This window comes from Sorex araneus, chromosome 3 (genome assembly GCF_027595985.1).
Source record: "Sorex araneus isolate mSorAra2 chromosome 3, mSorAra2.pri, whole genome shotgun sequence".
NCBI lineage: Eukaryota > Metazoa > Chordata > Mammalia > Eulipotyphla > Soricidae > Sorex > Sorex araneus.
In genome coordinates, this window is record NC_073304.1 from 23,574,608 (window position 1) to 23,598,751 (window position 24,144).

Below are 24,144 nucleotides of genomic sequence, written 5' to 3' on the forward strand. Positions count from 1 at the left end.
AGGGGGTGGCCACCCTCCAGCTGGGTGTGGAACGGAGCCCTTTCCCTTCTCTCCCTGCCCTGGGATCTGGGGGTGGTGGGGGGGCAGCTGAAGGGAATATGAAAAGGGGTGCAAGCTTCAGAGATGAGGGGCACCTACTTCCCTCAGAGAGAAAAGCATCTTCCACCACATCGACACGCCCCATTTTGTTTTGATTTTCTTGCAGTAAAACCAGCACGATTTTCTTAGAGGTTCCCATAATGGTCACACCCTAGGTTTTTGCCCCCCTAAAAAAAGGCTGGCATGAAATCTGTGATGATTATGCAGTGAACTATGGTAGCCGTAAAGTTCAGCGGCAAAAGGACAGTCGGCAGGAAGGGACTTGGGGGAACTATGGGCCCCAGGAAGGAAGCAGACCAAGAAGGACTCAGGCTAACGCCACTTGTGTTAGTTCTGGAAGATGCACGCTGTAGCGACAGGTGGAAGGCCATGGTGCCCCTCATCTTGGATTCTTCAGCAGAAAAAAGACACGAAAGAAAGAATTATGGTGGGGCTGGAGCGATAGCACAGCAGGTAGGGCATTTGCTTGCACACAGCCGACCTGGGTTTGATTCCCAGCATCCCATATGGTCCCTCGAGCACTGCCAGAGGTAATTCCTGAGTGCAGAGCCAGGAGTAACCCCTGTGCATCACCGGGTGTGACCCAAAAAGCAAACAAAAGAATTTTGGCAACATAGTTCAGTTGGAGGTGCCAGGTATAGAAGATTCATCAGCTCAGTCTACTTTTTCACTGCCCTAGAGATTTTTGATATTGCATAGCTTTTATTTTTTATTTTATTAAGGGGGGGGTGGTGCCGGGAATCAAACCAGCGTCTCACGCTTGCCAAGCAAGAGCTCCATCACTGAGGGATATTTTAGACTGGAGCTTTCCTCAAACATTCAAAGGCCCAGGGTCGAGAGAGATACCCAGCAGGTAGGGTGCCTGTCTTGCACACGGCCCACCTAGGTTCGATCCCCGGCACCCCTTATGGTCCCCTGAGCCCTGCTGAGAGTGATCCACAAGTGCAGAGCCAGAAATAAGCCCAGAGAAGTATGGCGTGATATCCACACACACATACACACACACCGGAAGAAGAAGAAAAAAAGATGCAAAGGTCCAGCCTGCTGCTCCCAAGCCTCCCCCAGCCTCTCTGGCCACACTCTGTGCCACACGCCTGGCTGTTACGATCCCCTGGGCTGCACCATGTGGGCTGGGCCTCCTCTCACAGCACGGGCTTCCCCATCTCAGGCAGTTCAGCCTTTCCTCCTCCCAGACCCAACCGGTGGGCCTGCGTCCAGTGTGGTCACTTTGTGGGGTCAGACACTCCCGGCCTCATGTGGGAAACAGAATAATGTGCCCTGCCCTGCCCGAGAGGATGCCCCCTGCACCTCCCCCCTGCAACCTGAGCCTGGCTACACCCGAGAGTCCAGCTGCAGACTGAAATCGGGCAGCGGAGCCACCTGGAGACGGAGAGTGTGGGCCTCCCTGCAGTAGAGCCCACGGGAACGCTGGCTTTCAGCCTTCCGACACCTGGAAGTCGGCGGCCAAGAGCCACACAGCTGAACTTTTTCTCGGACCGGCTGGAAATTTCCACAGACCAGCACTGGCCTGAGGACCAGCAATGGAGCACCACTGCTGAGCGCCAGGAGCTGCCTTGAGCACTGCCAGGCGAGGCTGCAATGCTCCCACCCCCAGCAATACCAAAAAAAAAAAAAAAATCAAGATGATTAAGAATTAGGGGTTGGGGAGAGAGTACCGCAGGTAAGAGGCTTGCCCTGCATACAGCTGACACGGGTTCAATCCCCGCACCAAATCCCCCAAGTCACACCAGGAGGGATCCCTGAGCACCAGCAAGTGTGGCCTAAACACCAAAACATTTATTCCCAGTAGTCTGAAGGGCCAGAGAGAGAGTCCAGCCGGCACAGCACTTGCCTTGGAAGCAGTGGCCCCAGGTTGGATCCCTGGCACCACACGTCACCCCCGGAGCACAGAGCCAGGAGTGGCCCTGGGTCCCCACAGTGAGGCCTGTGGTTACCACCTGAGCCACATCTCCAGCCCCTGTCCTGAAATTATTTTCTTTCCTTTTAACTTTTTTTTGGGGGTGGGGGGGCACACCTGAGTTTGTCTCTGCACTCACACTCAGACAAATGTTCTGGGAGAACAAAGGAAAGCAGTAAAGGGGGTCTGGGGAAACCACCAGCGGGGGGGCTCCGTGCCTGAAGGGCAGTCAGGCCCCATCGCTGTCAGAACCCACTACTCAGGCTCTGTCTGGGCTGAGTTAGGAGTCGCCCTGTCTCCTCACGGCTGGACAAACCGATCCTTCTGCCACTGTCGACCCCATCCATTCCCGCCCACACACCACACCCCCCCCCCCCCCCGCCGCCCTTCGCTGGACTGTGAGCGGCTGGAGGGCAGAGGTCGAGTCTAGCTTCAACGCTAGCATCAGGAGTGATCCCTGAGCACAGAGTCAAGAGTAAGCCCTGAGGACCACTGGGTGTGGCCCCAAACAGAGAGGACAGAGAGAAAGAGAAGGAGGGAGGGAGGGAGGGAGGGAGGGAGGGAGGGAGGGAGGGAGGGAGGGAGGGAGGGAGGGAGGGAGGGAGGGAAGGGAGAAAGAGCGGAGAGAGAGGGAGAAAGAGAGGAGAGAGAGGGAGAGGGGGAGAGAGAGACAGAGGAGTTGAAACCCTTTCCCAAAATCAACAGCTACATCTCCAATTCCCTTGGAGGGTCTCCAGGTCCCTCCGAGAAGGGGCACAAGTTCCCAACAGCTGTTGAGTTTGCTGCTGCTGCTGCTGCTGTCTGGTCTGTTGGTGACATGAGTAAAGGAATTCCAGGGACAAGTCTGTTTCCTTCCTGCCCCTCCTCCCCTGGCCTCCCACCCCTGCTCCAGGCCATGCCACAAGCTCGGGGAGGATGATCGCACCAGCAGGAGGAGCACCGGGAGCCGGGCAGCAGCTGGCACCTTGGGAACCACCTGGTATTCCTGGCATTGAGACCAGCGGGTGCAGAGTGCCCAGAGCATGAGACAGGGTAACTGGTGGGTCTCGGGGACCAAGTCGCCGACCTGCGCATAGTGGGAGGAGCGGCTGAGCACGCCGCCTTCCTCGCCCGCACTCCTGGGGCCAAAGCTCTGCGTGGGGGCCTGGCCAGGTGCTGCCCAGGACGTCTTTCTCAGATCCAGGGGCAGCAGGTTAACGTAGTCATGACCCGACCTTCACCCCTTTCTCTCACTAACCAACATCCAGCAAGCAAACGCAAAGCCCCTGCCCCACCAAAACGCCTCACCACAGGCCCTGGTTCGAAAGTTTGGCAGTATGTGACACCGCCTCCCTCGAAGCACGCTTCAGGGAAAGAAGCCCGACTGGCACCCTGTCATCTTGTCTGGAGCGGCCTGTGTCCCTGCCACATTTCCAACGCTACACGGGAGGGTGGGAAGGATCAGGCGAATCCTCGATGGAACTGGAGACAAAGGGCAGGAGCCCCAACTGGGCACAGGAAGCTCCCGAGGCACAGTTAGCCCCCATCCACCTGAGCGTCAGCACTGCAGGTGAGCAGCCCGCCCTGCAATCCCGGGGCCCCCAGCGGAGGGCCCCATCAGGGGTCCACGGGCCCTGATGCAACATCTCCCTTCCCTCCACGACCGCCTGTGGGAGAGGGAACTGCCAGCTGGCTGGTGGGGTTCAGACAGAGACCTGGGCCTCTCTCTGCTCCTGTCTGGAGGGGTGGAGGTGCTTGCCCGGCAGGATGCCCCCCCCCCCGCCACCCCCGGAGCACTGAAGGCCCTTAACAGCGCCTGAGCTCCACAGGGCGTGACCCAAACCTACGCCCACCCACCCCGAATGGAAAAGAAAAAACAAGGAAGAGAGAAAGTTAGCACACTCAGCTCACCCCTTCAGCACTGCTCCCTCCGGGACCTGCGCGCCCGCAGCAGACTGGACTCAGTTTCTCCTCGCCGGGAGAGATGTGCCCCCCGTGGAGAGAGCCCCGGTGCGTGTCTGCCTGGGCAGCTCTCAGATCCAGAGGGGAAGAGCCACAAGCCCCTAGCTCGTGCGCCAGAGCAGCAGCAACCCGGCCCCTGGGAGATCTCCACCAGAGCCAGGAAGGAAACGCCCCCCTGCCCCCGTCCCCCACCCCACCCCAACCCGTGTGGCAGCATTCTCATCGTCGAGGGCTTACGGAAACCTTCTGTGGCTCCCTGCTGCCGCTGATTGGAAACGTGACCCAGCTCTCATTCTGTCTGCCACCGCTCCCCTTCACGTGCCCACACCTGAGTCTCTAACAACACAGAATGAACCAGCCTCGGAATTTTACCCACTGACCTTAGCCAAAATCACCTGAGCCCACCACTCCATGTTTCCATCTGACCCAGACATCCAAATCCAATCCAGACCATCCCAGGCCACACTCTCTGCTCCTAACCAGCTGAGGGAATCACAATTGGGTGTGTGTGGGGGGGGCGGGGGGGAATGGTGGGGAGTGGGGGGAGGAGGGGAGGTCCACCAAGGTTGAACAAATAAATATATGAGGCAGGTTTCTTTTTTTTTTTTCCTTTTTGGGTCACACCCGGCAATGCACAGGGGTTCCTCCTGGCTCATGTACTCAGGAATGACTCATGGCGGTGCTCGGGGGACACTGTGGGATGCTGGGAATCGAACCCAGGTCGGCCGCATGCAAAGCAAACGCCTTCCCCACTGTGCTATCGCTCCAGCCCCATGAGGCAGGTTTCTCACTGTTAGGGATGTTACCTCTAAGGAATGAGAGAAAGGCAAGAGCAAACTGTTACATTAGATTGGAATCAGAGAGCGCAGTATGAAGTCATGGATTTTTAATGGGTAGAAAAGTGGAAATGAATAACAAGACATGCAGAATTTCCCCTGCACTCTCCTGCAAGGGCCTAGAACCAATGCATCAAATTAAATAAATAGGGGCTGGAGCAATAGCACAGCGGGTAGGGCGTTTGCCTTGCATGCAACCAATCTGGGTTCAATTCCCAGCATCCCATATGGTCCCCTGAGCACCGCCAGGGGTGATTCCTGAGTGCAGAGCCAGGAGTAACCCCTGTGCACCGCCAGGTATGACCCCCCCAAAAAAATTAAATAAATAAATAGAATAAACAGTAAAGGGCCGGAGTGATAGCACAGCGGGTAGGGCGTTTGCCTTGCAAGCGGCAGACCTGAATTCAATCCCCGGCATCCCATATGGTCCCCCAAGCACCTCCAGAAGTAATTCCTGAAAGCAGAGCCAGGAGTAACCACTAAGCAATGCTGGGTGTGACCCAAAAATTTAAAAAAACAGCAAATAAATAAATAAATAAATAACCAAGGCATCCCCGGAGCAAGGGGCATATCCAGTACCTCCATCTTGGTTTTTAAATACCAAGAATCAGGATTCCTAGGAGAAGAGACTGACTCCAAGGTCATGGGCAAAAGAAACACAAATGAATGTGAATCATTTTATGGTTCCGTAAAGTTAAAATAGACTCAAAAACTGGGAGGGAGATGTCAAAGGGTCACAAGGAATCAACCTGAAGGCATTCCCAATGGCCATGGTGGGAAGAATTTAAGGAACAGGAAAAAAAGAACAGTGGAGCGGGGAGAGAATACATGTCAGGGTATTCTGACATGTATTCTCTCCCTGTTCCACGCGTGTCCTGCATGCGTGGAACCCCAGTGTGGTGGCCAGCACTGTGTGGCTCCCTCAACAGCACTGGGTGTAGTGCGGGAGGCCCCAACTACTGCCAGGGATGGCTCTAGGGGTCCCAGGCAACTGAAGGCCCAAGGAGCACCACTTCCTTGGACCCCAGCATGGAACCATCTGGTCCAGTTGGCCAAGCATCACCAGGAGTGGCTGCCTCCCCCGCTAATACACTGCTTGGGAGGTCCCCAAAGAATGGATAATGATTGACTACTAGAGGCAGGGGTGGGGAGGGAAACTGAGGACACTGGTGGTGGGAAATGTACACCGGTGAAGGGACAGGTATTTGAACACTGTAAGACTGAAATCCAATCATGAACAACTTGGTAGCTGTGTATCTTACGGTGATTCCATTTTTAAAAATTAATTAAAAATTATTTTTTAAAAAAAGAATAATGATTGGCTAAAATACAAATCCACGGAGTTCAGACTCATAAAATAAATAACCAAGTGAAAATAGTTTTTTTGACTTATTTGGAGGGGGTGGAAGGGGGAGGTGCTTGGGTCACATCCAGCAGTCCTCGGGGCTTGCTCCTGGCTCTGGCCTCAGGGTTCACTCGGGAGGGGAGGGGGCGGGGACGGGAATCATCCGCAGTGCCTGGGATCCCGCCAGGGTCAGCTAAGTGCAACTCTCACCCGCCGTGCTATCTCTTTGGCTCTGGTACAGCTAGTTCTTACCGAAGTGTTCCAACTAGTAAAAGCAGAAATAAGGGAAACAGAAAATACTAACTTGTTTGTTCAAACGCTAAAAGCTGGCCGACAACGTGGGTCAGCGGCAGAGGGCAAGCCTCAAGCATACGCGGCCCGAGGTCAATGCCCAGCTCTCGAAAAGGATAAGGGGTCGCCTGGGCAAGCCCCGTGCTTGCAGGTCTCGGCTGCACGAAAGAACCGGCAGCGCCCAACTAAATAAAGCTGCTCCTCTCCGCTGACGCAGACGCTACTGGGGCAAAGGCCGCAGCCGCTTCCCAGACCGGAAGAGGAGGAGCTCGGGGGTGTGCGGGTGGCTCGGGACCTGGCTCCCGGGGCAGAGAGAACCCAACTCGATCCTGAACCATTCACAGTGCTCCTCGTTCTCACTGTGCTTTAGAACTTCTGGGTTTCGATTCTTCCACCCAGTGACCAGGGCCCTCGAATGAATTATCAAAATTCCAATTTCGCTTCAAGATCCGGAGCCCCGAGTGTCGGTGCTCATTTGATCACAAGGAAGAGAGAACTGGACTGAAACCCATCTGGGGCAAAAAAAAAAAGAGAGAAAAAAACAGAGGCGCTCCTGCTCACATAACTGAAAAGCCTGGAGGTGGCTGAGCTTCAGGCCCGGCTCCATCAGGGCCCTCGAACGATACGTCCCTCCACGCTGCTGACTCTGTTCACAGATGGGATCCCCCTCGGGATGGCAAGACGGCTGCCAACTGCGCAAAGCCATCATCCCACACTGTCAGTTATTGCGGCAGAAAAGACAAAGCTGCCAACACCCCCCCAGAAGTCCTGGGTGTGATACTTACTCGGCCGGCAGGAGCTCAACCACCCCTGAATTGATCTCAAGGGCCAGAATAAGGAACTCCAGTGAGGGTCCCAGTACCATGTTCGCCCTCCAAGCTGAGGGGACTGGGGGTGAGCCCCGCTCAGACGCCATGGTGTGCATGTTAAGGTAGGGGTGCTTCCCAAAAAGGCCAGCTTGGGACGCTGCACCCCAAAGCAAGACTGGCGTCTGCGCTGCAAAATGTATGGACTCTCCTGAGAGAGTGCTCAGGGGACTGAGTGCATGCTGGAGGCCCAGGTTCCATCCCTGGCCCCTGAGCACCTGTGAGGAGTGACCTGGAGTCCTGACCTGAGGTTAGCTTAAAAAAAAAAAAAAACAGGGGCTGGAGCGATAGTACAGCGGGTAGGGCATTTGCCTTGCACGCGGCCGACCCGGGGTTCTAATCCCAGCATCCCATATGGTCCCCTGAGCACCGCCAGGGGTAATTCCTGAGTGAAGAGCCAGGAGTAGCCCCTGTGCATCGCCGGGTGTGACCCAAAAAGCAAAAAAAAAAAAAACCAGAAAGCTCGTGTGTGTCTACTACTAGTTGATTCTCCGTGGGAGTCAGTGCTGAGCACTGCCCGATGAGCAGTAGCCAAGACTGAGCACTAGCCAAGACTCCTTTACACATTATGGACAAGCCAGTTCATGCCTGCCTGTGTATAAGTATCCTGGGTACCAGGGTTTGGTCTGTTGTCCAAACCATCTGACCACCCCACCCCCTCAATAGCCCAGCCAAGTGCCAGTGGGACCCTAGAATGCACTCCTTCCCCCTGGAGCCCGCACTGCACTCAAGATAGACGAAAGTGGGGTGGGGGGCGGGGGAGAATCCACAGCAAACCCAATCCTGATCTAATGGCATCGACAGTCTACAGAGAGAGAAAGACATGCATCCAACTATCATTTATGGCAGGAATAAAGATGAGTGATTAAATCAAATAGGAAGCTATCTCTAGAAGCAAACAAGAAATAATGATCTCCTCCAGGCAGGAAAATTGGGTGCCTGCAAGACAGAGAGGGGAGGTCCCAGCTGTATGTTCAGATATTACATATTTTGAATTGTGGACCATGTGAATCAATTTCCCATTAAATGACACTCTGAGGATGCAATCAGCCAAATCTTGAACGTGGTAAATTCTACAGGATAAATGAGCCAGTTTCTTCAACAAGCAAACAGCTTTGAGAGGAAAAAAAAAACAGAGGGAAGTAGGGGGAAGTATGAGATATTTTTCAAAGATTTAGGACATGTCAACTAAACACAGGGTTTGTGCTCTACTTGGATCCATATTTGAACAAGTAACTGTAAAAAGGTATTTTTGAGATTTGCTAGAGCAGGCACCAATCACGTCTCCACGGTGAGACTTGTTGTGACTGTGGTTGGCATATCGAATACGCCCCGGGGAGCTTGCCAGGCTCTGCCGTGCGGGCGGGATACTCTCAGTAGCTTGCCGGGCTCTCTGAGAGGGATGGAGGAATCGAACCCGGGTCGGCCGCGTGCAAGGCAAACGAATGCCCTACCTGCTGTGATATCGCTCCAGCCCATTTTTGAGATAGTAAAGAAAATCTGGATATTGGAGTTGCTATTAGAGATGACTAAGGAATTTTAGCTAGTTTGGCAAAGAATCATCACAGTAGACTGACAGAGAGAAAGCTGAATGGGCTGAACCCATGCGTTGCATGATGGAAACCCAGGTTCAATTCCCAGGAACACACATGTCCCAGGACACACAGAGCCAGGAGTAGCCCCCAAGCACCAGCAGCTGTGGCCCCAAAACAAAACAACAACAAAAAAAAAACATGAAATCCAAAAATCAGAGCTGGGGGTATGGGCCAAGTAGTCAAGTACATGCCACACATGTCCAAGACCCTGGTTTTATCCCCAGAAAGTGTGGCCCTGGGGATCCCCGAGAATCACCAGGAGTGGTCCCCCCACAAAAGAGGAGGGGGGAGAAGCAGCACAGTATTGTAGTTACATTCCTTTTAAGGGTCAATACTTGTTAGTGACACAGACTCAGGTCTTTGCTGTGATGCATGAGATTTGCTTTTGAAGTATTCTGGCACCCAGTAAATTAAGATAAAATGAAGGAAGGAAGGAAGGAAGGAAACGGAGGAGCAGAGGAAGCAAGGATGGCGGTCTGGATACATTTCCAAAGCTGCGTGACAGTTCCAGAGGGGTTCGTCAGACTATTCTCTCTCCCTGCTAATGGGCAAGATTTCAATCATGGAAAGTTTAAGTAAGAGTTTGGAAATTAATTATCCCACCTGCAGAGGACAGTGGAGGAGAACATTACCCACAGGATGGGGGGAGATGTGTGGGCTGACGGCGAGAAGGCAACCGGGAGTTTTCTTCCTTCCGTTGCTTTTGTTGCGGGCTCGTCCCTGGCAGGACTGGGCCCGATGTGAGCTGGCAGAGCACCGCTCTGCTGCACCTGGGGGCCAGCAGGGCTGCACTGGGCAGCGCGAGGACAGGGGTCACGCAGTGTCTGGACGAGACCTCGGGTACGAGTTCTAACACTTGAGCTATCTGAGCTATCTCCCACCGCCCTAGGGCTGGGAATAATCTCAGAGGCCAAGAGCATTCCAAACTGAGCACAAACACCTTAGATGTCTCTACGGAGATAGCCAAGGTCGCCAGACTCCTCACCACTTGCATGGAACAAAACTCTCCTGTGGATGTGTCCGTTCTCCGGGATCAGGGCATTGGAATCAGGCACCGTGTGGAGGGTGAGGCCGGGGTGTGGGGCCGGCAGCCCTGTGCAAGGCCCTGCTCGGCCTTCGGGACAGGAAAGCAATAAGCCTCTTCCTGCTGGGCTGTCTGTGGGGTTCAGCCGGACACGGCAGCCTGGGAGCCGGCCTCATTCCTCAGGGACACAATCTCCTCTCCTGAGGCCCCCCAGACACTTGCAACCCCCATGCACACAACACAGCGGCCTCCCCAGCCCAGTCCTGCAGAGGCCCAGGACCTCAGGGCCCCAGATCCAGCAAGATGTCAGTCTCACAGCCCAGCCCTCCCGCAGGAAAACTGCAAATGGTAGAGGTGAGGCACACACACACACATACACACACACACAAGCCCGGCCCAGCTGGTTCCCGGCAAATGATAGAGGAGAGGCACATGGCGTGTGTGCGTGCACGCACACACATATACACTCTCCACATGCCCGGCCCAGCACACACACACGGCTAACAGTAGAGGAGAGACACATGGAACATACACATACACACACACACACACACACACACGCACACACACACACGGCAAACAGTAGAGGAGAGACACATGGAACACACATACACACACACAGCCAAGCTGGTTCCCAGCACATGGTAGTGGAGGAGCACATGGCATGTGCACACACATACACACACTCACACACACACTCACACACACACACACACACACATTCGCAAGCACTGGCCCAGCTGGTTCCCACCGGTCCCTTACCTGAGATCGCAGCTGCTCGTACTCCTCAGAGCCATAGGGGACGCTCCTCAGGGAGGTGAGGTAGTCGTAACTGATGACAGCTGTCTGTGAGCCAAGGAAGACGGTGGTTAGCACCAGATAAGGGAATCCCTCCTGCCCGGGACATGTCTCCTGAGGGGAGGGCCCATCCCGAGGGGACTCTGCCCCGTTCTCGGCCTGGCTGGCTTCTCCCTGCCCATCAGGGTTTTGGAAATGCCACAGAAGACAGTCCCTCTCAAGTTGACCCACGTCCAAAACTCAGTTGTCGAGACAAGCAGGACACCGCCTCGTTCATTCGCTGAGGGTCTAGGCTGGAATCTCCGCAGGACCGTCCTTCCTGATCCTCCTCACAGCAGACACGCAGTGCCGGGAGGGACGCTGAGGGTGAACCCAAGCCCCCTCCCATATCACCGTGAACGTGGGACAGGCCTGTTTGCTCTAAGAGCGTATGTTCTGGTCCTTTCCTTGGAGGACCCTCGGGGGTGACCTAGTCCCAACCTCGCTTTGTTAATAACCGAACAACTGAGGCCCCTGAAAGTTGAGGGTACGTTAAGACCAACAGATGAAGAGGGAGAGACGGCCCTTCCCAACCTCTGCCCGAGAGCTTCCTTCCACCTGAAAGATTCTTGCCGGCCTCCATTCACAGACCGTGGGTCCGGGCCCTGCCACAGCAAGGCCTGGCCACTGAGCAGTGCCCGCCCCGGAAGAACACGAGCCCAGTGCTCACTGGGAAGCAGTGGTTACGACTCCCTCCTTCCTTCCCAACTCCACACGACACCTGGCCACTTCTCACAGGGCTTCTCCTGCTGAGGGTCCCCCGTCACCTGAGCCACACAATCGCCCACTTGGACTGTTCTTCGGGAGCTGGAGAGAACAGCAGGTAAGGTGCTGGCCTTGCACGTGGCTGATCCCAGACCAAACCCTGGTACCCCAGATGGTCTCCGGAGCCCCGCCAGGAGACATCTCTGAGCACAGAGCCAGGAAGAAGGCCTGAGCACCACTGGGTAATGGCCCCAAAACTCAAAAAAAAAAATTTAATCAGAAGAATAATAGATTGCTTTCTGACCAAGTCGAGCAGGCACGACTCCATTAACGCTGAGTTCAGGTGAGTCGAATCATCTCTACTCTCGTATCACAGAAGACCACAGGGCCATACCGGACCTCCCGAAAGTCCTCAGTCAATACTTGAGAATCCTACACTGATACCTGTTTACCTATTTGTCCTCGTGGGCCTCTACTCAGCTTACCCTAAAGGTTCAGGTAACATGGCACAGGCCTCCCCTCCGGGTCAGAATTGGAGGAAGACTTGACAATACCAAGGAAAGGGTTAGGGAACCACCCAACGGACTGTGCATCTGAGTACCTCCACTGGGGGGAAGGACGGATGAGCTCATCCTGAACACAAAGGTGAGGCCAAGGGGCCAGAGAGACAGGTCAAGAGCTAAGCCCGTGCTTTGCAGGCAGGAGGCCCGGGTTCAATCTCCGGCACTGCATGGGCCCCCAAGTACAGCAGGTGTGATCGAAATAAACAAATAAATAAATAAAATAAAAGGCAGAGGCGGGGCTAGAGCAATAGCACAGCGGGTAGAGCGTTTGCCTTGCACGCGGCCGACCCAGGTTCAATTCCCAGCATCCCATATGGTCCCCTGAGCACTGCCAGGAGTAACTCCTGAGTGCAAAGCCAGGAGGTAACCCCTGTGCATTGCCAGGTGTGACCCAAAAGGAAATAAATAAATAAATAAATAAATAAATAAATAAATAAATAAATAAATAAATAAATAAATAAAAAGCAGAGGGGAAGCCTGTGACCATCTAGCCACCCGAAGGCCATTACATGGGAATGTCTGGGGTTATCACTGTCAGCAAAATTAAAGGAGTGGGCTAGGATATGGGATGTGACTCTAGTGGCAAAATATGTGCCAAGCTCCAGGTTCCGTCCCCGGCACTGCAAGCCCCTCGCCGCCCCTCCCCAGGTACTGTCCAGGTCGCCCCCCAAGGACCAACCGGTGTGACACCCCCACACATAACAACCAAAGAGAAAGAGAAACGATCACACCCAACAATGTTCATGAGTCACAGGGGGAAAAGGAAAACTCAAATGGTCAAATATTCAGCTCAGATTCTCAGTTCGGGGGAGGCTGAAGCAATTCCCAAAGTTCTCGAAGCCCCTGATGGTGTGAGTATGGGCCAGGCAGAAACAGTTCCCCCCCAGTTCCCAGGGCAGAGTCCGGGGACTGGGGCAGAATCAAGCCAAGCTGCATCAAGGCCTCTTGCTTGGCGCCCGGGGCTGGGGTCTGCTGCTGGAGTCTGAGGTGGACCCTGACACCCGACGGCACAGGGAGCCTGCGCACGGCATCCCCACCATCTCCACCAGAGACGCCCCAACGGAAAGGGTGCACATGGGTCTGTGGTGCAGGCCACGTGGGGCCGTGGCCCATCCGGCCACCAGGTGTCTGAACACACGACCAGCAGTTTCTCTGCCACCCCCAGACGAGAGACACCTACCGTGGCGATGGCCCTGCCCACCCTGACGGCGCCGAAGTCGTTAGGGTCCAAGTACTTGTTGCCGTAGTAGTAGAAGCCAGAGGTGGCAAGAGCCACGCCGGTCCACGAAGCGAGCTTGACGGCCCTTCTGGCCATGACCCCAGCCCCTGCGGCAGGACAGGAGAGAGGAGTGGTTAGGAGTGTCCAAAGGAGCACCTGTCTCCCGGGAAGGAGGCCTGGGTGGGATCGTGAGCACTGCAGGGTCCCCCTCAGCCCCGAAGCACCACCAGAGTGACCCCTGAGCACTGAGTAAGGAGTAACCCAGAGCACTGCCAGCAGCAGCCCCAAACATAAACAACAGTTAAAGAACTAACTTCCTGTCAGGGTCCAGGAAGGAGCCTGTGTCTAAGGTGCCTGAGTCTGACGCCCAGCCCGTCAGCACCGCTGCAGGTGATCCGAGTGGGACCCTGTGCAGTGAGCCCAAGCACGGAACTGCTGGCCAGGCCCAGAGAAAATTCACTTTCACAAGAGCTGCCCAGGCTGGAGAGACAGTACAGGGGCTATGGCATGGGCCTTGGATCCCGCAGACCCTGCCCGCCTTGTACCATATGGTCCCCTGAGCCCCACCAGGGTCACTCCGAACACAGAGCCAGCGACAGCCACTGAGCAGCAGCAAATGTGACCCGCATCCCCACCCCCAAAACAGTTTCCTCGTTAGAACAATAAAGAGGGCTTCAGACCCCAATTCTGCCGCTTAATAAACTGCCTGATCCTGGGCTGTCTTCTGACCCTCGTGTGCCTCAGTTTCCTCCTTTGGAAAACTAGATGATTCTTCAAACGCTGCTGGGATCAAATGAGATCAGTTTTACAGAACGCTTAGCACACGCCCGCTCTCCAGGGGATTCATTCTCCAACAGTGCCAGGCACTGTTCTAGGCACGGGGAAGAAAGGGAACGGAACCAGGTCCATGCCGAACCCTACTTACACTCCAGGAGACAAGACAGGTCACAAGCAAACAGACAAATCACAACAGTGCTGGAGGGGGGGTGCAGGTTCGAGCCCAGTGACCGTCACCTGTGAAGCATGCATTTAAGTGACGTACTAGCTTAGATTCTATTTTACCGTCCTCTATACTTTGTATTCTTCCCACTGTTCTGCTTCTTTCTCCCTTTCTTTCTGGACTTGGTACATTCTTTCCCTTTCTTCCCTAATCCAGGATTTGTTTTGGGGGAGGGGATTGCCCACAACTGTTGTGATCACTCACCATCACAGACAAGGTCAGAGGCACCCACAGATGACACCTTAAGTGAAGGGTGGGGGGGTCAGAGAGATAGTACAGTGGGCAAGACCTTTCCTGCACATAGCTCACCCAGGTTCAATCCCCAGCATCCCACGTGGTCCCCCCCGGGCACCACCAGGAGTAACCCTGGTATGGCCCAGAAACAAAAATAAATTCAGAAAGTGAATGTTTGGGCCACATTTGGCTGAGCCCCAGCTGACCACAGGCAGGTGCTCCTCAGGAATTTACTGAATTATGTAAACTCTACCTCTAGTGCCCAGGAGGGAATCACATGCCCAGGCCGGCGGTCTTCTGGCCATCCTCACCCCATCACCACCTCCCAGTCCCACTGTCCCCGAACCCCATCCTCCCAAGGCACCATCTTCAAGACCAGAGGTCCCCAAACTATGGCCCCATTCTCAGAAAATCACTCAGCTCCCCTGGAAACCTACCGTAAGTGGACAAACAGAAACTGCCCTGGGCCAATTGCACCTGAGGCCACTCCTGCACCCCTGGACTATTCTAGCCCCCGAGCAAGGGAGGGACCAGCCACTCTGGGAGAAAAGCTGCCCCAGACCCTTCCCTGGAAGCTCTGAGGCCACCCAGCCCCTCCCCCTCCAGGCCACCCCAAGGGCGAAAGTGGCCCGGCTAGGCAGGCATCTCCCAGTCTGGGTATTTCACGCAAATGTCCTCAGCACTAGGGCTGGAGAGATAGCACAGCGGTTGGGCATTTGCCTTTCACGCGGCCGACCCATGTTCGATTCCTCCGCCCCTCTAAGCTACTGAGAATATCGAGCCCGTGCGGCAGAGCCTGGCAAGCTACCCGTGCGTATTGGATATGCCAAAAACAGTAACAATAAGTCTCAATGAGAGACGTTACTGGTGCCCGCTCGAACGAATCGATGAGCAATGGGATGACAGTGACAGTGACGGTCCTCAGCACTGAAAGCGCTGAAGATGCTAAAGGACCTCAAGTCGATGACAGAGGAGCCAAACTGTGTCTGAACAGAGCTGGAGCTGTCCGTTAGGTGTCCGGGCGTCTTTAACATGCAAATGAGGCGCTTCCCTGGGGGTATTTTAAGAGACCCTGGCAGCTGTGAAATATGGCTGTCGATGAAAAACACCATCCACTGCCACCGCTTCCCTAATGAACCCCCACCACTGTTCCCGCCTCTCCGGCGGTCCACACAGCCCACTGCAAGGACCTCGGGGACGGGAGCAGAGTTCAGGCCACCAGCACCCAGCAACAGGATCACTAGGTCAAAAGCACTTTGCCCTCAGAGCCTGAGTCCACGCAGCCCAGGGAGAGGCGCGCGTTTCCCCAGCAAGGAAGGGAGAGCGTGAGTCATCTAACCCCGGCCGCTGAGCCTGCACAGGACAGAGGAAGGACTTGAACCCAGCCCTCCTGAACAGGGGCTCCCAGCTCTCTGCCTACTGTTCTCAAGGACCCGCAGCAGTGTCTGTCGGCAGGGATGACCCTCCGGCATGTCCAAACAGTCCCAGGCACGAAGACCCTGCTCAGAGCAAGGCAGCCACGTGTCCCAAGGTTCCAGAAACAAGAGGCTCGACTGAGTGAGCCAGGCAGGAGGGTTCTGACTGTCAAGTTACTGAGAAGGCTGGAATGGTCGCCCTCGACCAAAGAGAAAGCACAGCGGGTCATGAAACAAGGTGCCAGGGGAGTCTGGGAGTTCTACCCACAGGGAGATGACGGTCAAGTGATGCATCCATCCCACGCACAGGGCTGGGTTGGAGGGCGGGAGGGAGGCAAGCCCTCACTGCTAATCACTGCTAATGCACAGCCTTGGCAGGTACCCTTCACCTGCCGCCTGTCCATCCCCGCTCCCCCAGCTGATTCCACTGAGCTGGGAGTCCCCTAAGCGGCAGAGTGAGCACAAACACCGCCCTGCTCCTCCAGACTATTAGAAAAACGGGCATGGCTGCTCCTTCTCCTAAAACTAGCACACTCTTGGAACATTATGCGACTGAAGCCCAATCATGAACAACTTTGTAATTGTACCTCCCTGTGATTCAATAAAATGCAAATAAAAAAATAATAAATAAATAAATAAAGAGGCTGGAGCGATAGCACAGCGGGTAGGGCGTTTGCCTTGCTTGCGGCCGACCCGGGTTCAATTCCCAGCATCCCATATGGTCCCCTGAGCACCACCAGGAATAATTCCTGAGTGCACAGCCAGGAGTAACCCCTGTGCATCGCCAGGTGTGACCCAAAAAGCAATAAATAAATAAATAAATAAAACTAGCACAGACTCAACAAGTCCCATGGAGGGGGCTGGAGTGATAGCACAGCGGGTTGGGTGTTTGCCTTGCACACAGCCGACCCGGGTTCAATTCCCAGCACCCCACATGGTCCCCTGAACACTGCCAGGAGTAATTCCTGAGTGCAGAGCCAGGAGTAACCCAGAAATCAGAATATAAAAAAATAATAAAATAAAATAAGCCTACAAGAGCCAACATTATTGTAAACATGTGTTCCAAACAATAAAAATTAAATTAAAAAAAAAATCCCCATGGAGACAGTGATCGGGTTTTCAGGGAAACCTGGTGACTGACATGGATTTAACAAAAGCCACAGAAAAGGGCCTTAGAGACAATAAAAGGCACGTGCCTTGCATGCGGCCATCAGGTTCGATCTGGAGCACTACCTATGGTGCCAGGAGTGATGACCCCTTAGCATAGAGCCAGGAGTAAGCCCTGAGCACCACCAGGTATAGACCGCACCCCCCACCTGGACTAGAAACGAATCTAGAGAACACACAGCAAAAAACATCGGATTCACTGGGCCCTCAGCTGGGTCACCGGAGTCCCAGGAGGTTAGAGTCCCAGGAGGAAGCGTCCAAAGCAGAAACTATTAGCTTATGAGTCCCCTGTCCAACAAGAAAATCAGTGTGAATCAAAAAAAAAAAAAAAAAACGAAAGACAAAAAGCCAACCCTCCCAACAGATCCGATCTGAGAAATGGTCGAGTGAATATGACCCAACATAGAATGTGTCCTAACCCAAGCAAAGGGTTTTGCGTAGGCAACGCACAGACCTACAGACCAGCATGAGCGCCAGGAAGGCACAGGCTGAACCAAACCACGAAACAAACAAGCCAACACACAACCAGGGACGACACACAACCAGGGACGAGTGGGTGCTTTAAGTTCACAGAATGTTTTCCTGTGAAACAGTTAACAGTCAACTCTCTGCAACTGGCCAGCAGCTATCATAAGGCCTAGGAGCGAGGCAGAAAAACGCAGCCTTGCTCCCCACCACATCCCTCCTGACTAGCAAGCTTGGGGAGTGGGGTCCGAGGAGGGGATAAAGCGCCTGCTGTTGGAGCTGCCTCTGAAAAAGTTTGAGAGCTACTGCAGTGAGAAACTGCTTAAAGATCGCGTGTAAAGGGCCAGAGAGAGGGAGAGAGAGCACGCACGGGAGATTCAATCCCTGGCATCATATGGTCTCTTAAGCACTGCCAGGTATAGTTTGGGCGTGCCCCAGTTCCCACTGCAGAAGCCCAAAATGCAAAAAGGCTAAGAGAGGGGCTGGAGCGATAGCACAGCAGGTAGGGCATTTGCCTTGCACGCAGCCGACCAGGGTTCGAGTCCCAACATCCCATATGGTACCCAGAGCACCGCCAGGAGTAATTCCTGAGTGCAGAGCCAGGAGTCAGCCCTGAGCATTGCCAGGTGTGACCCAAAAAGCAAAAAAAAAAAAAAAAAAAAAAAAACACGATTAAGAGAATGTGTGAAAGCACACGTGAAGTGGGATTCACTTCAAACAAGGCAGCGATGTCTCATGCACCCACCAAAGCGCCAAACATCGGGGAGGTGGGCAAAGAAATCCTGCAGGTGGAAGGGGTACCCACCTCATTAGAAAGGGAAATGCCACTGAACCTGGGGAGAGGATCTGGGACAGGTGCGACCTGAGGGCTGCCGGGGAGAGGGGGAGAGAGAGAGAGAGAGAGAGAGAGAGAGAGAGAGAGACAGAGACAGAGACAGAGAGAGAGAGACAGAGAGAGAGAGACAGAGAGACACAGAGAGACACAGAGAGACACAGAGAGAGAGAGAGAGAGAGAGAGAGAGAGAGAGAGAGAGAGAGCGAGCAGGTGCGTAGGCAGAGGACAAGAAAGGTGATCGGTGGCCCCCTGCCCTGGCCCAGACCACGACCCCGCCCCGGCCTTCCCTCGGGGGCGCTTCTGGGCAGCTCCCCTGCCGCCCTCCTCTAGGTCCCGCCGCACCGGCCGGCACGCGTGGGCCCGGGGGAGGCCGGCCGGAGGGCGCGCGGAGGGGGCGGGGCGCCGCCCGCGGGCGGAACACGTGCGGGGTGACAAGGTCGGTCGGTCACAGGCCGGCCAGGGGGCAGGGGCCGGCGGGGATCCCCGGCGTCTACACGGAGCGACCACGCCGGCTCCCTCCGCGCCGCGGCCCCCCTACTCACCCCGAGGCCGGCCGGGCAGCCGGGGATTCGCCGGGAACTCGGCTCGTCGCCACCCGCGAGGCCGGGGCGGGGCCGGGCGCCGCGGGGGCTGCCGGGACTTGTAGTCCGGCCGGGCTCCCCGCCCCCACCCCCGGGCTGGGTTGCTGTGGGTCCGCCGGCGGCCGTTAGAGCGGACGCTGACACTTTCCCCCCCACCCCCACCCCCGCCCCAGCACCACCACCTCCCACCCGCTGGCGCCCCTTTTGCCTTGTCCCGGGGCGGGGGCTTGTTTCTCTGCAGGGACGGCGGATACCCGGGCTTTCCATGACGTTGATTCCAAGAGGCTTTCCAAACGGGTCGGGTCGGTGGGAGAGTGGTAGGTTTGCGTGCTTTGGGGGAAGCACTGGCACAGAGAAGGGAGGAAGAAAACTTGCCGACGGCTCTGGGTCCTGTTGCAGGAGAGGAATAGTGCTGAAGGAGTGGCGGGGGTCATAGACGAGTACGTGGGTAGGGCGTTTGCCTTGCACGCCCCAGACCCGGGCTCCATCCCTGGCATCCCATATGGCCCCTGAGTGCAGAGCCAGGAATGGCCCTTGTGCGTTGCTACTGCCCGGTGTGGCCCAGAACAACAATAACGGCAAGAACCACTCGACGGAACAAATAAATTTATTTATTTAAATAAATAAATAAATAAATAAAAACTAATTGGACATATATTGTGATTAGGAGGAGGAGAAATGTGCGAAGCGACATCGTGAAAAATGTATGTGTGCAAAGGACACGCAGGTTGGCTTCATCTTATAATGGAATACCAGTAAATACAGCGTGAATTTAAAATATCTTAAGTTGAAAACACATTAAATAGACCTCAACTACTGAACACGGAGCGACAGCACAGCGGGTAGGGCGTTTGCCTTGCACACAGCCGAGCGGGGTTCGATTCCTCTGTCCCTCTCGGAGAGCCTGGCAAGCTACCGAGAGTATCTCGCTGGCACAGCAGAGCCTGGCAAGCTACCTGTGGCGTATTCGATATGCCAAAAACAGTAGCAACAGGTTTCACAATGGAGACTTTACTGGTGCCTGCTCAAGCAAATCGATGAACAACGGGATGACAGTGACAGAACTACTGAACAGGGTAGCTTCAGCCTTACCTTCATTAAATGTGTAATTACAGAATCCTTGTATCAGCCTACAGCTAGAAGAAAGCATGTAACATAAAGCTTTATTTAATATCCTAATATATTGACATTAATATGCTAATCATAATATATTAGTATTGATATGTTAATTAATTAATATATTAATATCATAAAATATTGACTAGCTCATGTAATTTTCTCGGGTCTCCCAGTACAGTCTGTTCTCCAGTAACAGTAAAAGTGTACTAATTTGGAGTCAAAGAGATAGTACAGCAGGTGAGTTGCTTGGCTTCCACATCGCTGATCCACGTTTGATTCTTAGCACTGTATGAGATCCTCCAAAGACTACAAGAAGTGATACCTGAGCATCAGGAATAAGCCCTGGACACGTCCCATGTCCCTCTGTCTCCCCCAAAGCAAGATCAAATGTGCTGAAGTGTTAGTCTTTCTTGTCTTTTACATTCATTCGTTGACCTTTTGATCGCAGATTAGGTCTTGCCAAATGACACTTAAAAAACTGTGTAAAAACTCATAAAAAGGAGCCAGAGAGACAGCATAGTGTGTATAGTGTGTAAGGCGCTTACCTTGCACACAGCAGATGTGGACTAGATCCAGCTCCACATGTGGTCCCCTGGCACCACCAGGAATAGTCCCTGAGCACAAAGTCAAAAGTCGGCTCTGAGTACTGCCAGGTGTAACCTAAGATTTTTTTTTAATTAAATTAAATTTTAAAATTAATTTTCACACTTTGGTAAATCTGGAAAAAACTTTGAAAAAATTGGGCAATATTAAATTTAAGTTTATTTTCACTAAAAACTGTTTAAAACAAAGACAAACTAGGATTCCTAAGGCAGGACAAAGAAAACAGTTGTCCAGAGTTTAATCACAGCCTTCACCATCTCTAATTTACAACATATAGTTGTCAAGATTTGTAAAGATTGGACAACTTCCAAGTAGTGTGAGGAGCATTACAAGAGATCTGAACAGAGAAGGCATAGAAACACAAATAATGGAATATTAATTTTGCACAGATTTTGAGATGCTGTGTTAACTAGAAACTGACTTGCATGCAAATAATTCAAGACTATATTAGGGATCTTCAGAACAATGTTGGGGAATAGCCCGGACATAGGGAACATCATAAAAAAAAAAAAAAACCAACTTAAAGTTGTGTGAGAAGACAGTAGCAGATAAAGACGGACTGGTTAAAACTGGGAAATGGGGCTGGAGAGAGTACAGGAGGTAAAGTGCTTGTCTTGATTGCAGTCAACCTGGTTCAAATCCCAGCAGCACCACGTGTGGTTCCCCTGAGCACTGTCAGAGATTACTTCTGTACATAGAGCCAGGAACAGCCCCTGTGCACCATCAGGTGTGGTCCCACAGCACCCCCCAAAATGAACAGTATAAAACCACAGAGAAATGCCAGAAAGAGGGGCTGGAGTGATGATAATACAGTGGGTAAGGTGTTTTCCTGCATGACCTGCGTTCAGTCACAGGAACCCATATAGTCCCCTGAGCACCGCCAGGAGTAATTCCTGAGTGCAAAGCCAGGAGTAACTCCTGAGCATTGCCAGCTGTGACCCAAAAAGCAAAAAAAAATAATGAATATATTAAAAACATAGTATCTTTTTCACAATTGAACCTTAAATTAAACTATAAATTTACTAGGAAGAGGGTGGGGTATGGTCAGAGTATTTTACTCTACACCTAATGCCCTGGTGTAGTATTTGATCTTTTACGATAAATATATATCATTTTATAATATTAAAGTAGGGGCCGGAGCCATAGCACAGCGGGTAGGGCATTTGCCTTGCACGCGGCCGACCCGGGTTCGATCCCCGGCATCCCATATGGTCCCCCAAGCACACCCCAAGTAATTCCTGAGTGCAAAGCCAGGAGGAACCCCTGAGCATCGTTGGGTATGACCCAAAAAGCAAAAAAAAAAAAAAAGTAATCCTTTAAAAACCTCAATTTTGCAGACTTTGGGGTTTACATGGTATGTTGAATATCACCGTATTACTGTCATCCCATTGTTCATCAGTTTACGTGAGAGGGTACCAGTAATGTCTCCATTCATCCCAGCCCTGAGATTTTAGCAGTCTCTCCTTACTCGTTTTTCCCAATGATTGGAGGCTCTTTTCAGGGTCAGGGAAATGAGACCTGTTATTGTTACTGTATTTGGCATATCGAATATGCCACGGGGAGCTTGTCAGACTCTTCCGTGCAGGTGGGATACTCTCGGTAGCTTGCCAGGCTCTCTGTGTTGAATAGACTCATATAAATCCACTCTCTCCAGAAATCTGAAGAAAATCACAGAAAAGAAATGAAAAAGGAGATATAATCCAAAGGGCAGAAGAGTAGATAACAGTCTATGGGAAGAATCAAAAGGTAACTGTGGGATGCTCCAAGAGAGACCAGTGAAGTCAGTGCCTGTGCCCCAGTGCCACAAAGTCTGATCTCAGAGTCTAGTGGGGGGGGGTCTGACCTCCCTCGTTCCACAGGTGCCCTGGCGGTTTAACGGTTAGCACAAGGAAGCTGTTCATAGCAAGCCCAGGTTCTGTCAGAATCACCTGCTGGACTTTGACAAGCCTCCTGGGCCACACCTGGACCTTCCAGATCCTCTTTCTGGGTTTCCCACACAGTGGTTTTTGTTTTTTTGGGTATTTTTTTTTGCTTTTTTTTGGGGGGGGGGTCACACCTGGTGATGCACAGGGGTTCCTCCTGGCTCTGCACTCAGGAATTACTCCTGGCGGTGCTCAGGGGACCATATGGGATGCTGGGAATCGAGCCCTGGTCGGCCGAGTACAAGGCAAACGTCCTACCCACTGTGCTATCGCTCCAGCCCCACACAGTGGTTTTTGGTAGAACTCTCCAGGGTATCCAATGCACAGTGAAGGTAAAAATGTCTGATTTAACATCTTAGGAACCAGATTCGAATGGTATGACTTACAACAAATGTTTTAACTTGACGGAATTTTTTGTGCTGATGAAGAGTTAATATGATAAGACAAAGGCCAGAGCTATAGTACAGCAGGCAGGGCACTTGTCTTGCGTGCAGCCAACCTGGGTTTGATCCCTAGTATATGCCTCCTCCCCGGCCCCACCCGGAGTGATTCCTGAGAATAGAGCCCAAAGTAAGCCGTGAACACCACTAGGTGTGGCCAAAATAAAAACATTAGAAGATGGGGCTGGAGCGATAGCACAACGGGTAGGGCGTTTGCCTTGCACACGGCCAACCCGGGTTTGATTCCCAGCATCCCATATGGTCCCCTGAGCACTACCAGGAGTAATTCCTGAGTTATTCCAAAGTAGTTACCAAATTACAGTCATTCCAAAGCCAGGAGTAACCCCTGAGCATCTCCAGGTGTGACCCAAAAAGCAAAAAAAAAAAAAAAAAGAGCAGCCAGAAGACCAATGGCAAGAGAGACAGAAAAACCTATCTGGTACCAGCGTTATTCCAGGGTGGGTGAGGCCCGACTGGGCCACAGAGGCAAGGGTACAAGAAAGCACAGGCTGAAAGGCTGCCAAGGGAGAGTCTTTGTTAGCACCAGTGCAAGGCAGACTGACCCAGCTGGAGAAGGCAGCCAACCCAGCGCTAGGGCTAGGCCAGGGCCCAGGCACTTCCAAGACAGGTTCTGGTTTGGAAGGACTGGCTGTGCATGGAGGGAGGCGGCCAGGTAGGGGCCCTGAAGGAGTGAATTTCGGCAAGAAACATCAGGCCACAAAACAACCAAAGAGGGGCTGGAGGAATAGCACAGCGGGTAGGACATTTGCCTTGCACGTGGCTGACCCAGCATCCCATATGGTCCCCTGCCAGGGGTGATTCCTGAGTGCAGAGCCAGGAGCCAGGAGTAACCCCTGTGCATCGCCGGGTGTGACCCAAAAAGCAAAAAAAAAAAAAAAAAAAAAAAACCAAAGAATTCTTGAAGAGCGAGGTAAAAGATTCTGAGATTCAGCTATGGCCAGTGTGTTCCCTGTCCTGAAATCCCTGATGGTTCTCTTAAGGCTGAGGAGAGCAAAGAGAGATCCAATGTGACGCATCCTCTTGACAACTCTCAGCCTAAACGGAGGCACTTTGATATAGGAGGAACCAAGAAGGGTATTGGAGCTGGAGCGATAGCACAGTGA

At 53.2% G+C, this 24,144-nt stretch overlaps 1 protein-coding gene across 2 annotated transcripts in view; it reads right to left on the reverse strand.

The window, feature by feature from the left end:
- Positions 1 to 19,012, reverse strand: part of ADCK1 (aarF domain containing kinase 1) — a 92,100-nt gene extending 73,088 nt beyond the window's left edge. The window contains exons 1-3 of one of the 2 annotated variants that reach the window (XM_055133448.1): positions 18,898 to 19,012; positions 13,201 to 13,346; positions 10,678 to 10,761 (exon numbers count right to left, since the gene is read on the reverse strand). In XM_055133448.1, the coding sequence (XP_054989423.1) occupies positions 10,678 to 10,761; positions 13,201 to 13,335 (219 nt within the window). In that variant the 5' untranslated portion in view covers positions 13,336 to 13,346; positions 18,898 to 19,012. Of the gene's footprint in view, positions 1 to 10,677; positions 10,762 to 13,200; positions 13,347 to 18,325; positions 18,412 to 18,897 lie in introns of those variants that run through there. The other variant, XM_055133449.1, reaches the window with a different exon arrangement.
- Between the last annotated feature and the right edge of the window lie 5,132 nt (positions 19,013 to 24,144).